This window comes from Battus philenor, unplaced genomic scaffold (genome assembly GCF_028537555.1).
Source record: "Battus philenor isolate CCGP_79_NKW_IND1 unplaced genomic scaffold, ilBatPhil1.0.hap1 SCAF_1, whole genome shotgun sequence".
NCBI classification, from domain to species: Eukaryota; Metazoa; Arthropoda; class Insecta; order Lepidoptera; family Papilionidae; genus Battus; species Battus philenor.
In genome coordinates this window covers 3,794,193-3,812,157 of record NW_027181661.1, presented here as the reverse complement: position 1 = coordinate 3,812,157, position 17,965 = coordinate 3,794,193, and the positions used below count along the sequence as shown (strand labels likewise).

General features: G+C 32.6%; 2 protein-coding genes across 2 annotated transcripts; both read left to right on the top strand.

The window, feature by feature from the left end:
• The first annotated feature begins 6,349 nt into the window (after positions 1-6,349).
• On the top strand, positions 6,350-7,028 carry LOC137921150 (uncharacterized). The gene is made up of 2 exons (XM_068763922.1): positions 6,350-6,632; positions 6,699-7,028. Exon 2 carries the CDS (start codon positions 6,699-6,701, stop codon positions 6,984-6,986), a length of 288 nt encoding a protein of 95 aa, XP_068620023.1. The 5' UTR covers positions 6,350-6,632; the 3' UTR covers positions 6,987-7,028.
• Positions 7,029-10,686: 3,658 nt separating this feature from the next.
• On the top strand, positions 10,687-17,239 carry LOC137921573 (uncharacterized). The gene is made up of 3 exons (XM_068764375.1): positions 10,687-10,738; positions 16,034-16,110; positions 16,852-17,239. The coding sequence occupies exons 1-3, from the start codon at positions 10,715-10,717 to the stop codon at positions 17,237-17,239; spliced, it is 489 nt and encodes a 162-aa protein (XP_068620476.1). The 5' UTR covers positions 10,687-10,714.
• Positions 17,240-17,965: the final 726 nt, after the last annotated feature.

The following is a 17,965-nucleotide window of genomic DNA, read 5'->3' as shown; positions in this document are numbered from 1 at the left end:
CGGTGACATTTAGTTATTCTTCAGTACGTTTTCCGTTCCAATTGCCTTGCAATTGTTTTACTCGACACGAGTAAGGATTTTTGCCTTTGAAATTATTAATATTAAAATTATAATTTTTGTATAAATTGAATATTACTGATAGATATCTTCTATTTGAGACGTCTAAACTGTCAATGTTAAAAATTCGTAACTACGTGGAAGGTCTATTTTGTCATACCGAACTAATTTGTATTCTCAATTTATATTCTCAATTTATATGAGCTATCGACACAAATTGGTTATTTTGTCAACGGTAATATTTTTTATCACGACGTCACCGATTGAAAAAAATAATCTGTTGAAGTTGAGTATATTTAAATATTTACGTGTTTGTGATGGGGCGTTCATACCAGAATATTGGTAAATTAGTACAAGATTTATCCAAATAATCAACGTTTTTTCAATCGAAAGACGCCCAATGCTGAACATCTCATTATCAAGTACGTCTCCATTTATCAAGTACTTCATGTATACTCAATGATTCTAACAATGGATAATTCAATTGTTATGTGACTTACTTAAAATCATTTAACGAGATAAGGGTGTACGAAGACGGGACTGGTATCAATGCATTTGAATTCATGTTAAATATATCACAATGATTGACTCGTAAATTTTATTCCTACATATGTTATTATTATATATGTGAAATGTAAGAAAGGGACTAATGTATAGCTACTTCCGCTATGCAGCAGTAGTCGTTCAATGAAGTGCACCGCCCGCCAGCCCGTTGATAAATGCGCATGCGGCGTTTTTCATATACAGGGTTTTAGGTTCATACTCCTCTGGAGCACACTGTTCTCCGTGCTCTTTGAGATTCGCCTCGATCAAAACATTTTGAAATTTAGACTTGACCCTAGTTTTCGGTTGCTGTACGGCAATTGCGGTTATCTTGGGTTGACGATTTTGCCGTTGTTTGGCTCTTCTCACAGCTTTTGCTAACATCTTCTTTAAATCAGCCTCAGTTTTAGGGCTGATAGGATCAATGGGCGTCTTCGGGTTTTTTATCTTATACTCCCTTATCGCAGCCCATTCTTGGTTAGGGTTTACTCTCTTAACTCCATGGTTAACGTGATGGTGGTTTGGGCGACGGCCAGCGAAGATAATAGTGTAGTGTTGTTGCATATTCTGGGACGTTATTCTTGGCCTGGGCTCTGCCAGTAGCTCCTTTTTCTCCCATTTCCAATTCAAGACTTGCAAAACGGTTTGCATGCCAGTTTCGCTTATATTCTAGAGCAAGTTCAGAAATGTGTACAATACAAGAACACATGATTGTTCAAGTTTTAAATAGGTATACTTTTGATAGAAATGTGAAATAGAAACTCTAACAATTTTTGTCGACATTGTATCATCTTGCATTATATACATTGTTAAATATACCATAGATCGTTGAGTCAAATGTTTCTAGGTATTTATGAGGCCTAACATAACAACGCTAGGGCACGCCTTTCTAATTAAACATCTAGTGTATTTATTCATCGACTGTATTTAATTTTCTTAATCCTATTTATTGTTTCAATTAGCTTTCATTACATGCGAAGCTAGCCTTATTAGTGAATTTTACATGTATGTTGGTTAAATATTGTTATATTACATATATATGGTGTATAAAGTAAAGCAACTTGAGATTATTTACAGGCGATAACATTGGTTTAATTTGGTGTCGTCACGTAAAACGTCGTAATATAAAAAATAATCAGTTATTTGATTGATAACATACCGTCATAATTTCAGCCGTGGTACATGTACTGCTTTACATACGCCTACCTTGTAGCTTTAGGCCACTTGGAAGCAGCCTGAAGCGTCATCCGTCGACTTAAATAAAGTTGTTTGTCCACCTGATGGGTGGACGTCATATGTCGCATACTGCTCTGCGGTCTCTACTCCAGAAAAAGTCCATTGCCAACTTGTTGGGCTATGTCGGTTGGTTTATATCGCATTAAACGTGACCGAGCCAAAAAAAGCCTGTTTGTCCTGAAATTGGAAATTATTTTTCTTAAACAAAAAAAATGCGTACGTCATCGTTCTTTTCCAAGCTATTCCTACTTTATTTTTTATTCAACGCAACTTCTTTAAAAAAAATATTTTTGATGTTTTGGCATAAGCCAACTAGCACTTATTTTAGTAGTACGATATTGCAAAAAATCGTTACTTACAGTTTATAGTCGATGACGTTGTTTGGTTTTATACGAATATTTACAATGTTTATGAAAAAGTTAATTAAGTTCGTTTTGATTGAAGCTATTTATCTAATTAGTATCTCAAGTAAAATGGCAATCTTCAATGAACATGGCTGAGATTTTACAACAAGCAATACTATAGCCTAATGTCCGTTAAACACTTGATTTAAAAATATAAACATTTTGTTAATTGTATATTTTTGTTTCGATTTTAAATTATTTAAATTTATGTGAACACATTCATATTTAAGGTCATCTTAAAACCGTGGTATCGTATTTTGAAAGAGTTTAAATAAAAACGTAAGTCCTGTAAATATTTTCAGTTGTAACATTTTATCCTTGTATTTGCACATGAGGCTTCGCTTCGTTCGAAAATTACACGATAATGGCATCATGAAGAAATCATTTTCAGGCCCATAAAAATAGATCGATTCGATATAATATATACATAAATGTAACAAAATAAAATATTCTAATAGTAGAATCTACTTATTGTAAACGGTAGTATCTTTTCTATAATAAATCTAAGTATTTTTGCGGGAATTTATTAAAGATGACATATGATATACCATTTGTTTTATTTGACGACAAATCCTATCCTTACTGTTTAGTATACAAGATGTTTCAATGAAATAAGGCTATGCGTTATGAATCTTTTCAGCTAATAGCCGTCGCAAGGCATAGGACTTCCTTTAAGAACTAAGATCACCATGATCGACGACTGGCGCTGTTCCTATTCAGCGACTTCCTGCGATCTCAACTATGTCGTAAGTACATCTGGTGGAGGTAGGAGCCCAAGCCGCATTTACCGGCTTTTGGTCTCCGCTCTAAAACATTTCGGCACCTACAGCCATAGGATACACGAAAGACATACCCGGCCATCTGCGATTTTAGACGAACAATTCTTCGAGAAATGTCGATGATCTTGGTTCTTCTGCGGATTTTCCCATTTCTGATTCGTACTCGCAACGAAACTCCGAGCATAGCCTACTTCATTGTGTGGATGATCTTAAACCTGCAACATCACCGGCAAAACACATCGGTCATAGATGTTCGTTTCACATTGTGATATTTTGGACAGTATATTACAAATGCCAAGTACAAAAAAATTACGTAATGTATATAGATTGTAAATAGAACAAAAAAGGTTCCTATGTAAAGCGATTGGTTATAGGTATAAAACATTTATAGGGGTAAGTAAGTGAGCTCATTTTTGGGCAAAAAGCTTTATATTTTTACACATATTTTCGATTACCCGGTATAAAAGTGATCACACAAACTATTGGATCGAAAGGCCAATAATACAAAATGTGCGGGGACATATAGTAAACAATAACTAATGTTTAATATGTAGTATTCCAAATTTTATATTACATTTATTGATAAACAATGCAATAATTTGATCCCTTTAAAGCTTTTGCAATTATAAAAATCATCCCTGTTTAAAAGAACAAGGTAATAATTTTACGATTTTTAACTACCATAATTTTAAAAAGCAGGCAAATGCAAGATGATGATTTCTTCTTTGATCATCAAGTCTAACATTAGCATGTACATAAAGTGATGTTTAGAATCATCACATGTCAGCGCAATTGGCAACGTGGAAGTCCAAACCTACTAATCACGCGTTAGCGGTCTTTTTGGGATAATCCACCGAATTTATCTCCTGGTCCCTCGGTGGCGCAGGATTAGCACCCTTCTTTGTGAAAATTAAAGGTAATTATGAAGCTCCAGCTTTATCCCAAGATGCTGATGCACTAGGTAACCGTCGTTGAAACTGATATACTATGTGAAAGTTTTGTTTTAATCAAAAGCGTCAGAAAATACTATAGAATTATAGCCGGAAGGAGTTAAGCATAAAGTTGCAGGAGCGACGAAAGTGTATCCCATGTAGGATTTTCCGATACAAGAAAAGGACAGTCACAATGAAAGTGCAGTTTAAAAACGAGCTCTTGCTAAGACGAGAATGTTAATTTTAAAATTTTCATCCAGGACAGGAAACTTAAGTCTTATCGAAGCAGAAGTCTTATTTGTCTTTTCGGCATATAGTGCGAGAAGAGTATGTCATTGTCAGCCGGTGCTAGTGCCAGCAAAGTTGGTCTTGCGTTGCCAGCGCAACTAAAGATAATAAAAGTGTGGTGCATCTGATAGCCGACTATCCCGCATTCCAAGGACTTCGGTTCGACTTCGAATGCTGGTTGGGTAAAATGATTAGTGATGACAGCAACGCCCTAATGATGATCAAGATAGGCCGGCGTGGTAAGTAATTAAATAAATAGGATAGTGGCAGTGGTAAGTAATTAAATAATAGGGAAATAAAAAGAAGGATATAAAGGCGATATAAATAAAATAGAAGTATTTTAATAAAATTGAAAATCGCATCTGTGATAGTATGATAACATGTATTAAATAAGGATAAGAAATAAGAATACAAAATGGTATAGCATAATAACAAAGCTAAGAGCGAATAAATGTGATAACTAACTATAATTGTGATATTTTAGGAACGAGGTGAAGGTATAGAGGCGATGCATGAAAGAAATATGTAGAGGAATGATAGATAGTTATAGAATTAAAGAAAAAAAAGGTAGATCATATGACGAATAAAATAAGAGTAAAGAAATAAAAAAGTATGTGAAAAGTATTATTAAAAAAAATGTAAATGCCTTGTCCCAAAATCAAATACGTCTTGTAAGAGAGGTCCCCAATAACAGGGACCCTAAAGAAAAACGGTAATAAAAAATGAATACCGCCAGGCATTTTTTAAATCCTTAAATTATCAGATAGTTCTTCCATACACAAATAGATTGATGAGCTATTTTGTTCTTAATTCTCCGTGGCTGACATACAGATCTTGATCACAGCTCTCTAATTTCGAGACTGTATTTAAATCTATAATAGAACGAAGCTGGAATGAGATCTGAAAACCTACGAAAGAAACTGACATGGCGTAGGGAATTGGTATGGTTAATTATTAAAAAGCGCGGAGAACAGATAGCTGCTAGGTCCTTAAGTTTCTGGAGTAAAGATCACGGAACGTCAAGTGCAGAGTAGGATGTCCACGGTGGATACGCAACCTTATTATCACGATGAGGGCAGGCGACGAATAAGAGGTGAGGTCTGGCTGGAATAAAAGAATATGCGAGAAATAGAAAAAGAAATAATTGACATTAAGACGAAAGAGAGATGAGGTACTAAATAAAAGAATTCTTTGAGGAATTATTATTGTTGTAATATTCCTGTGTACCCAAGATACGTGAAATATGAAAAGCTCCCTAAAAGGAGGGTCATAAAATAAAAAAAATTAAAAAACTTTGTTACCATGACCTTTCAATCGGTTCTATTGCAAATCCATGGGAGAGGTCTATGTCAAGCAATGGACGTCCTGTCTGAAATGATAAATCAACTTTTATAAGAACGTATCCAATTCCAATAAGCGTATCGATATCTTTTATGACTAAACCTAAAGTGATGAAACTTTGTTTCTTAGGTCTTTTGTTCTACTCTTGTTATTGAATTTGTTCTGCTTGCTTTTTACGTTTAATATATTTATTGCTTCATAAAAATCTTGTTATTATGATGTTTAAATTTATATTTTAGTTATTGTTTTCATCATTATTAAATTACTATTGCTTATATAAAATTGTGCGCATATAAGCGTATATACGTGTTATTCTACATTTAGGTCTTCTTAATAAATCTGATGGATAACTTTTGAATAAATAATTCATACTTAGTATAGCCAGTGTTAACAAATGATGCGAGAAAAGTCTGCTTAATGAGAATGCACTAGAACTTTCTGGAACGAAAAATACAGAATATAAAGTACGACCTATATTCCTTAGGCAGGTTCGTCATAAAAAAATTGTATGGTTGCGCGCAAAAAATGTCACGTTTCTTCAAAGCTTTGTAATTTCCCCTGTGCACGACACTTTCAATCTCCATTGTGATTAAAAATCTACATGAATAGTTTGTTAATGATAAACGTAAAAACATTACATTGTAAAAATGACTAAAAGAAACAATTTATTGCGCGATTTACCCCTGACGAAATGTGTCATAGTAAAATCTGTTAATGAAACACTTAACCTAGAATATCTAAATATAAGTAACGAAATAAATAAGTGAAAGTAGAAACAGTGATACCGTCTAAAGTCTGAGCATTAGTTGTATTGTATGTAAATGATAGTTCGTTGTGATAACAATTGGGCAAGTGTAGTTTTGTGCGTGAATAGTCGAATGGAAAGTGTTACGAAACACCCGTTAGTCTAGACTCGGTTCCACCATGATCTGCTCCCCGTCAAGGCGAACCGGCCGGCCGTGCGGCGTAGTGCCGCGCTGTCATTCTTTTACCCAACCACCATCTCAGTCTCACGCTATCACTTCACTTAATTTGCATCTGTAACCGCCGCTGTACGTGAAGTATGAAATTTATTTTATTTTCCTCATTCGTTTTTATTTTTAATCGTTTCGTTTCAGATGCGGTTATTATTCGTTGTTGTGACGTTAGCCGTCCTAGCGCCATCTATGGGCCGTCCGTACGATCCGGAAGATGATGAATTGAAGAGCGTTCTGCCATCTACTGGTAACTTTGAGGCCTTTTATCCGCGACAGGCCCACGGAATTCCAAATGGATCCTCCCGACCAGCGCATGGTCATGGTAGTTTCTACAAGCATCGTAACCCAGCGCTAGTGGACGTCAAGAATGCGGCCGCATATGGTTTCCGATTTGACGGAATGAGAAGATTCAATTTCGACGATGAATAATTGTTATAAATCGAAATTTTTAATTGCAATTAAAGATTTTTTTTAACATGAAACTTCTGTTTTTTATTATTCAACATAAATTATAACATGTACTATTCATCATTTTTCTCATTTACTTTGTATCATTAACATTACGTGTATGTAATAAAATTAAAATTAAAATAGTTTTTTTATTAATATACGATAAACAATGGTTTGTTCTAAAAGTCTTCTGGGCGGCGTACTATCATGAACACCAGTGAATATATCTTCTATTAAAGATTGGTTATACAATGTTAATAATTTAATAGCTCCAATAGTTGTATAGTAATTTCACTACAATTTAATCACTGTGTGTATTCATACGGTAAAATGTGCAGATTTATAAATTAATACGGAAGTACTTTCTACAGTAATCCAACGTGAGATAAATCGTTTGCCAGATACGAGTGAAATATAGATAGATCTTTCTGTCTTTATCTATCCCGAACGATTCAAGTGAAATGATTGTCTTTTTTTTGGATATTTGATTTAAGTGGTACGCCCACCCGATCGAATCCACTGACGTAAGTTATTCTGTCCGTACGTCCCACAGACCTTTATTAATACCATACTATCATATATTGACTGAAATTTTAATCGTTTTCCTATGTTAATTAGATAATAACCGCTTTATAGGTTGAGTCTCTCCGGCTATTTGGCTTGTAATTACATTTACAAATGCCTCTATAAGCGTTACATCGATGTGTGCCTAATGGATGCATTCTTTTAAGTCTATTCGGTGTAGCGTTGTCGTCCATTACGTTTGATAATAGAGTACGGGGCTTAATGCTTCCTCCATTCGTTATCGGATAGTACCGTTCATTGATAGCTCCTTGGTACATGCCATTAAGACAATGTTTAGCGCGTATGTCGTATGACGGGAATTATTTTAATAGCGAAATAACACTTTCTTTTACTTTATATTTCGCTGTTTATTCTTATTTACATGTTCCCAAAGTTTGGAGTGGAAAATGATCACAAGCGGAACCGATTTGGTGGACCTGTATATGTTCATTTTGTACTAGGTGTAACCAATCACTCTTTATGTATATGATAAAAAAAGATCAAATTAGTACATTCAACATTGGAACTTTTAACATAATTCATATTGACAACAACTTCTACGCTTTGACTACTCTGCTTCGCAAAGTGTTATATTTGTAGAGAAGAACCAGGAAGAAACTACATCGCCACACATCTTTTAATAAAGATTATCGACACAGATTTATATATTCTTATTTCAGATATAGCCTAAATGAAAACAAATTAATCAAACGACAAGGATTCTTGTCATTTAAATATTTGCTTATTGAATAATAAGCCTTTTCCGTCAATTTACTTTTAATAATGTTTTGTTGGACTTTATTAAAAAAATTGATTCCGTTTATTACAAATGAATTAGAGACACATTGCGATCGAAATTTTGGTACAGCTAGTTTTTCACGAATCCTTTTAAATACACTATGAATGTCCTGTATTTTTAGAGTTATTATAATTATTGCAAACGTACACAATATATAAGATAAAATGCAAATTAATGTTAGATTTCCACAAAGATATTAACTCGTAACGTTATCTCTGGAACCATAAGGTTTCGAAAATTATTATTTAGTATGAATTGGAATTAGGATTGAATATTCCTCTTGTCAAAGAATAAGTACCTCACAATTTACGATTATTTTTTAATTTTATCAGCAAGAGGATTGAGGGGCAGTTACAATAATACTGTTCGGGACAGCTAGTAATAATAATAAGAAAAATTGGAAAATTATGAAAGTAAAGGAGCTGTCATTTGTTATAAAAATGTCTTATGTCAGATTTTCTAGAAAGCTACTCGATAGGATCTTGACAAATTATTCAACAGCTTATCTTTCGATGTGTCGCCTACACCAATTTAAGAAGAATAATGTTTATTATATTACAGATTAAGGAATAAAGTAAAAAAGTGATAGCTCAGCGGTAGAGATCTTGTGATCGTAGGTCGCGTGTTCGATTTCCGGCATACAGTCTTACACAAACATTGTGCATTAGTTATATACGACTGCAATTGCTCCCAAACAAGTTTCTTGAGGATGGGTAGCAGTGTTCTCTGCGCAACATAATGCCACACTACGATCGCCACCACTTAGCTGTCTTTGGAGTTGGCCTATGCCTTGCCGTGGGTGGCTATTTTCTGAAACAACGACGACGAAACAGGCATTAACTAGCACAAATAAAGTAAAGATTTAAGTTATTACTAGTTATCCCGATATACTATATATGCCTATGCCGGAGTTAGTACAGAGAGAGCAGTCTCAATCGATAGATAAAAATTGATAAATAATACATAATTCATAGTGATCACTATATTCATTTGTCTATGTTCTAGTAAACAACGATTACTCACATGCATAATTTTATTAACTTCTTTTTTTGAACAAGGCTTTAATAAAGTTATATTTTGTAATGCTTTATGGTGCATGATATTTTTTGTCTAATTATATCTATTGTTTCGGTAGCCAATATGTTTAACAGATGACCTTAATTTACTCTGTAAAGCGAAATAAAAATGTTTTTTTTTCATGATTAAACAGCATTCGAATTTTCCTTGAAATTACTCGAAATTTTAAATTTTTCTCTTTAGAGAAATTTTACGAGGTATGCCGCAAACATAAATAAAAAGGCGCATAAATATTAAGTTGGAACGGGACAGTGGTCGCGCTTTAATAATAACCTGACACAACGATGTACATACCGCTCAAAATCTCTCGAAGGCTACAGATCACAGTATATAAATTAAGTAAAAAAAACTTTTCATTAGAATTTGCTTAATTGCTTTACGCAAATATGAACAAATGGGCGAAATTGGATGGGCCGTCCTCAAATTTTATTAAATAATTAAATAAAAATGTATAATAAATTGGCCGTAGTCTTACAATAAAATAAAGTAAAATTACCTAAATGTAAAAAGGCACTAGCAGAGAAGATACGTTCCATAAAAACCACAGACTAAATTATTAGCAGATAATAAAAATAAAAACATTTATACATTCCCACGCCGGCGGTGATATTAAAACAAAACGATTATATATTCATTCGAGACATCCTTCCACAAGAAAGCATTTCCTTTCTGTAATATCAATCACCGGTAATTAAGCCGTCACGGCTCTGTGGCAGTTTTTTGTTATTCCATTGTAAATGTTAACGTTGCCTCTATTTAGGATTTTACGCTCGGGAAAACATGTCGAGTCATGGATCCTGTTCAGGCAGCATTAATAGACATGTACTGATTCGATCCGACTGTCCGATGCATCCTACCTTCATTACACTGTACCCGACAAGCAGGTGAAAAAATAAAATGATATCTAAACACATACAACGGTATAAAAATCTGTCAAATTATCTTAAGTGACCAGTGTAAGAAACATCCCTTTTAATGTTGGCCCAATATAAACCTACTAAGTAAAGGAGTGTAGATAAGTTAATAAGATTATTATTATAAGTTCATGCTGGGGTCGTAGACCGGCTTTTAGGGACGGAATGTTTCTTAAAGCGTGTATAAAAAACGACGGGTCCCTTGGGAGCGATCATTACGCGGTCGGAGTGGGTAAGCGCGTCTTCTCCGAACTTTTGTGTGAAAATCCTTAACCTATCGCACTTCCAGTCCCTCGTCTAGTCTCGGGGAAGTACAACAGTTGTTCCCAATTATTTTAGTTAAAACAAGTGCGATGAATTCGTGTGGAAATAGAACGGTGAGTTATTTACTTACTTTACATTCATTTGCGTTTATTATTTTTTGTAGAGATTATTTTTAAATATTTTATAAAATTTATCATATATAACAAATACTGTAGATAAACATTTTTTTTAATTTCCATCGTAATAGGCCCGTCTATTATTCTTTTTTTTATTCATAGTGAAAAATAAATTAAAAAAAATAATTTTACTTATCATAATATTTCTTTAACACAACTGTGTTTAAAAACATCGATTATGATATATGACAGTAACAGTAACGTCAACAGTCGTCAAAAACAAATCAATAAAGCGAAATGAACAAAAGCAGACAATATTTGCTTTTCTTTAATGATTGATTGATTGCTCTAGTCATGTATAGATGCAGCGTAAAGATCGTCAATAGACTCTCAAGTCATTCGCTACCCACGTCGGCGCTTCTATTGAGTTTTTATTTTGACATATCAGACACATTTAGTTATTGTAACGCATACCTGTAGTCTATTGATGAATGAAATCATAAGGCATTAATACCAAATAATTTTATATTTCTTTTAAGTTTAACCGCATTCATTTATTCATTGAAGTAAACTTATTTCATATGGTTCCCATAGTGATTTTAATAAGTAATATGCTGAATAAAACAAAACGCAAGAAAACAATTTCCGTTGTCAAAGAAAATAAATTTGTTTTTATAAAATTATTAAAAAATAATATAGAAGTTTTTCAAAAACTACGAATAATGTGTAGAATATTATTTTTACTATACATAGTACTATCCGTTTTTTTGTATCTTATATTATTTAAAATTAAAACTTATTTTTATTAGATATGTATTGATTAAAAGTTTTAATAAATTTGTTATGTAAATGTTATTTTAATCGTATTTTCAACCATGAAATTACACATAGAGCTAAGTTCCAAAACATTTATTTGTAAAAATGCTTATTGTATCAAATACGTACTTTACCTATATATTATTAATGTAAAACCTGTAACGAAAGTACCTTTTTACAATTCATTAAAATATATTTTTTTTAAAACTATAGTTCATGCATATGATTTACGTACTTAAATAAGCTAAAAGAAAAACTATCTCGTGAAGTCCCATGATGTGCACTTGATATACCACGATAAAAGTTTCCAATTATCAAGGAATTTTGTATAATTTCTATTCAGTGCCGTATATGCCACAAGTAAAATTTAACGAGTGTAAAGTTTTTATTCCTGGATCATGTTCCAAAGCAGCAATCGCAAATGTGGTTTTGTTAAGGACGCTGATATTATTACATTGTTGGTTTACTCTATTTCATAAAAGACATTGTTGAACTTTTAACAACGTTATTAGAGACATAAATAATCATTTATTTCTTGGTTAATGAATTGAAATATATTCTAAAACTAGCTGCTCTAACTTACTTCATACTGTCAAAAGTTACTGGCAAAGTTGTCAAGAACCTCTGGACCTATTATAATTATTTGATTTCGTGCGGAACATTATATTAAGTATTAAAATAAAATAATGGTCAATTGAAACATTTATAGCTGTGTAAAAAATTTAACTAAATTATATTTTATCCATTTTAAATCCGAAATCTGCTCTTTTATTCACTGTTTGGCGAAAAGAAATTCTCTGGGTCAGTTAGTATTTAAATAACCTTTATTATATTATTATTTCACGTATACATATTTATTAATTTAATATCTTAATAATAAAAACACGAAAATTGCACACTGCAAATATATAATAATAACGTGATAATATATTCATTGTTATACGCGATATTTTTTCTTCTTCCCGCTTTTTTGATTTTTTATTGAATTTAAGTGTTTGACAGATATTAACCGGTCTTTAAATTTACTCTGTGGTTTATACTCTAAAAGAAAAACTGTTTTTACTACTATTTTCTCTTCGCAGTTCGTACTTATTTCTCTTTGTAATTTTTAAGATTTTTTCCATTCAAACCTTCTGCGTATCTTATCGAAAATCGGGAAAAAAAGTTAATTAATTCAAGTCTTTCGTGAGTTTTACTCTTGCTATATGGCGATAATTTTTTCTTAAAATATTTAATTACTTATAACTTTAAGGGAGTACGTCGGTACAATAATGTAGTATGTAATAGCATTTATGTATGTGTTATACAGGCGTGAGTAAGACAAGTTTTAATTTTGTACCCGAGATTGGAATTGGAATATTAACCAATTCGCTACGGACCAACACAAATGATTTTATAATGTCACGGTTTCGAATGAAGGATATGAACGCGGCAGTTGTTTTTAATAACATTTCGATATTCATTTTATACAATTTGAATAATAAATAAATAACTAAAAATATTATTTATACTTTTCATTATTATTTCACTATTATAAGCATAGATATCATATAACATATCATACTCGAAAATTAAATAAGGTTTGTTATTAAGTAATATATTATCTTTAAGCGTATGTACATATACATAATTTATAATATTCAGTAATATATAACATATACAGCATACAACATATGTACACACCTTAAAAAAATTACTCAGTTTAAGTAGTTTAGGGATTTGTTAGTGCAACGTGCAACAAAGTGCTATGAAAAAGTTTACTAACAGCTAAGATCTTTTTAAGAAGAACTAATGATACAATGGTTAGTAATTAATTACGACTTTACCCAAGTAAGGAGTTAATCAATTTCTTCAATTACTTATTCAATTTAATTTAATATTCTTTATTGTACGCGCAAGAAAACATAAAAAGTTTCATAATAATAAACACAAAAAGTACAATGGGCTGTCTTACCACACAAAGCAAAATATTTTTTTTTATTTTATGCTTATACATATTTTTATTTATGTTTATATTTAACTCAACTTATAAAATGTGTTTCATCTTTACTATCTATCAACTAGTATAAATAATACATAATAATAATATAAATACATATAAAATCAAGTAAATACAATGTTAGTAACTAAATAAATACGTAATTTGACATAAAATAAAGTGTAAATATGTCTTCATGATACTATGAGATAACTGACTTAGCGATCAGAAGAGATGGTTACTCATTAATTCACACGAGGGGCCTTCGGATCCGAAAACTAAAAGCGTGTTCAGTTTAAATCCTTTAAATCCTCTAGCCTGCCATCTGAATACTAAACGCTTATTGAATCTAAGCATATGTGCCGACGGTCTTTTCGCCTGGTCATAGAACATCCCAAGTGATTTAAGATAGGTTTAAGAACTCAATGAAAAAACTTGATAACGGTTTGAACATTGAGTTTCTTTAAAGCTGTAGTTTCCATAGCTACGCTTAGCGGTCTCAGCGTTCTACTACCTCCAATCCTAGGAATTAATGGCACTTAGCCAAACAAAAAGCTTCTGTTACAGAAAAAAATCATAATTACTAAGAGCATTAACTGTAACAAGGTGCCGACTGATTTGTATTTACTTTAAACGTTATTCAAGCCATATAATTATTTATATATTAAGATCACCCATCAATCTTTGGTTAGCCATGCGCCAGCACTGGTTACTAGGAAATTATAGAAGCTATGAAAATAATTAGTTTTTGTATGCATTGACCGACGTTAAAGCCGACAGTCGAGCCTAAGCGGATGCGGATAACAAAAAGGAAATTAAAAATGTAAGAGAAGATACACGTGAGAATAGCTTGCTCTATTAAATACGAGTATAAATTTTAAATTACCACCACAATTAATTATATATTACTAGTATTTTTTTTAAATCGAATGACATTGACAATTCTTTTTTATGTATTACGTTGCGAATGCTACTTAAATATTTGGCTTTGCGAATTTTTGCTTGTATTATTTTTTATTTATTATTTGAAATATATACGAATTTTATAACTTTAAATTCGCCTTGTTTTCTAAATTAGGGGGAATGTTGGTGAGGAATTTAAGACAATATAAATATTGTAAAAATATTAAATTGACGTTGAAATATTTTACGTGTAATAACACTGTTAAAGATATTGATCGCCATTAAATTGTTAAGTATTGTAAGAAATCATAGTAAAGATGTAGGATGTATTCTTAACATCAATTTATGAAACTGTATTGGTGAGTGTAGAAAGAGATCTCCAAAGAGAAAAAGAATAAAAAACCTTTACATATGAGTATATATGTATCATAAATTTGTATGGACAGACTTATCACGATATATCTGAAAACATAGGCGTTGAAGATGTTAATTTTGGTAGACATATATCTGTTATCAAATAAAGATCAGCTAAGAATAAGTTTTACTAAATTCTCTCCGCAAAGAAGGTAGACGGGGCGTACATTTACTTCGCGGAGTGGATTGAAGAAAGTTAGTTTATTAATAAAAGATAAAGCTTCGTATTGTAAAAGGTATTTGGGTACCAGGTACACTAAAATAATTTTGTTTATTAACTTTCTTTTCGAGAATTATAAAAGGATATAATATGCAGGCAGCTTCCAACCGTGACTAATGCAAATCTATGAGGAGGAATATATCCATCAGCGGACGTCGGTATATATCGCTACAGAGGGAAGGAATAATTTATGATTTATACATTTTTATTTTAAAAAAAGAATACGTTCTGCAGGCAAATTACAATAGTTAGTTTACCTTAAAAGAAGACTATACTTATCATTCTTTTTAAAATCCAGATTAATGTAGAAATTAATGCAATATACAAAAAAGGACGACAAAATAAAATTAAAAAACGTTTTGACGAAAGAGTTTCTCTGTCAACAACTTCTACTGTATGTACGTCAGTGTTAAAAGATTAACGGGGCGTATGAATACTGAAGAGACATAGCTTAACCTTCGAGCTTGTTATTGAGTTAATCTTCTGCAAAGAAAAATAATGATTGTGGTATGAAATTAACCTGAGAATTTCATTCGAGTTCAATTTCGAGCCGTTAATCGACATCTTACTGGATCAGTATTCCTTCAAGCCTTTGTTTGCTTTAGAATTTCCCTGGAAGGACTAGCCTTCCCAGAGAAACCTCTAGAAATACGTTTAATTTATTTAATCCCAGATTGAACCTCTGCCTCATCGGTTGATATTAAGGAATATTTGTTTTAAGTAGTTCGTAGTCAATCATGCCAGTCTCCACCACCATATTTCGCCAGGCTATTCGTTATTCTGAAAGTTACATGGAACTGTGCACGGTGATGTTGCATGATTTTAATAACTGCGAGGTTTCTTGAATTTAGTAATCTAGAATAAGAATTTGACAAATGGGCGAATTGTATCCGTCTTTTCGTTGCGTAAGTAAATTAAAAGATACACCAATGTAATATGTAACCAGAACTGTTGTTTTCAGATGTGCCTGACATTCAGTGTCCTGCTGATACTGGCGTCTACGGAGGCTTTCTTCCTAAAATGGGGATCAGATTCAACGTAAGTATCATAAACTTAAGTAGCGCTTATATAAAACTACTGTGCAGTCGTTGATTTCACTTTAAAAATTGTTTGCATGCGGTAAAAACATTAAACAACTTAAAAGTTACGTGTAAAGCAATGCGATATATATAATAATTTTCTTATTAATTGCGAATTGTGTTTGATTTTATGTATGTATACATTCCAAAACATAAACGATTTCCTTAATAGTTACACGATTGTTACGTTAATTTGCTATGCGATTGCATTCATTTGTTTTTATTATTATTATCTAATCGGCGCTATATCGGTGCGCTTCTTCCATTAATAAATCTACTAATAAACTCACCTAACCCTAGTACGTAGCTGTTTCACATTTATACGAATGCATATTTTTTAATATGTTTTTCAGTTTTACTAAAGCAAATAATATAGACACGTAGATGAGCTACATAATGATTTAAAATCATTGTTATGATATTGATGTAAAAATGAATAAGCCATAATATATTTAAATATAAGAGATCACCTACGTAGTGACTCATCTTGATATCTTATTAAGCTTCCAATGGAAGTGCTTGTGTGATGAGTTCAGATATCGAAATGATTTTTATTCGCGAATATTCATCGAAAATTTTATAGGAAAATGCTGTTCAGATGTATTCGTTATTATTACGTATAAATAATGTAATTAAAATGTATTAAATATATTTTTATCTCTTATTTTTGGTAAGTACAATTTTAAATCATTTATTGCAGACCGCAATCATCGCAGAAGACCTGGGTACAGCCTCTGGCGCCTAATATGACACCAATGCAGTATCGGTACCAATACACGTACCCGTATGAATCTCGGAAATTGTACCAAGTGCAGGGACAGCAATACCAGCAACCTGAGATCTCGGTACAGCAGAGCATGGCGCCAATACCAATCAGCGTACCAGCTGGTGCTAGCCTTACACCAGTCTCACTTCAGCATGTACAACTCGTTCCTTGCATGTGTCCTGTTGCACCGGAAGAAGCCGAGAAACTTCAAGAACAAGTCGGTCCTGGGCCATACTTAGCTCAAACATATCCACAAAACACTTACACACCTTCGCAACAATTGGCTGCCAATAGTGACGCAAAAACGACGTCCAAGCAGTGACGTCATCCATTGTTCATTGTTATAGAAACTTTTATTTGAATCATCAATAGAAACCCGCCAATGAGTTACGATCTTTGCGTATTCTCTAATTTAATTCGTTTATTTATATAAATAAGACTGATAGATTTAAGATGATTGTACTCGAAAATAAAATTATATTAATGAATATTTTTACATTTTATTTTTCATCGGATTTAAGTCATGCGTACTGTCTGTTTTTTCCCAAGATGTTTTTAATTTTTAACTTTGTCAGGAGACGAGGTGACTACCTACAATCCTTATTCAGAGCAACCACGGCTCAATGTGAATAAAATTGTCGAATCTGCAAGCCCCGTATTTCAGATATTTTATTTCTCACCGCGTCAAGTGCAGCGTGACGCCTACCTATAAGATGGACATTCGACCTTATTAAGTTTGTCGGGAGACTATAGTTACAGGCCGCTTCCAACCGGTCCATTTGTACCTATGAAAACCTATATTCAGTAATGACGTCCAACGGTTGACACGATAATGATTTGTTATATATTGGTTGATCATTGATGATTTGCATCATTAATTAAATCATAAAAGAAAATTATGTTTGATGATCGCAAAAGAAAAAAACTGTTAATTTTTGGTTTTTTACTTGTGTGTACCGGTCAACGGGCAGTTGTAGCCAGCGGTAGAGACCTGAGACAACCATAGGTTGTGGGTTCAATTCCCGGAACACAATCTTTTAGCACTTTG

Bases quoted from the DNA above. Each gene is read 5' to 3' on its own strand.
- LOC137921150 (XM_068763922.1), top strand. From the start codon at position 6,699: ATGCGGTTATTATTCGTTGTTGTGACGTTAGCCGTCCTAGCGCCATCT.
- LOC137921573 (XM_068764375.1), top strand. From the start codon at position 10,715: ATGAATTCGTGTGGAAATAGAACG. The intron at 10,739-16,033 runs GTGAGTTATTTA...TGTTGTTTTCAG, and splicing joins ATTCGTGTGGAAATAGAACG to ATGTGCCTGACATTCAGTGT. The intron at 16,111-16,851 runs GTAAGTATCATA...CATTTATTGCAG, and splicing joins AAATGGGGATCAGATTCAAC to ACCGCAATCATCGCAGAAGA.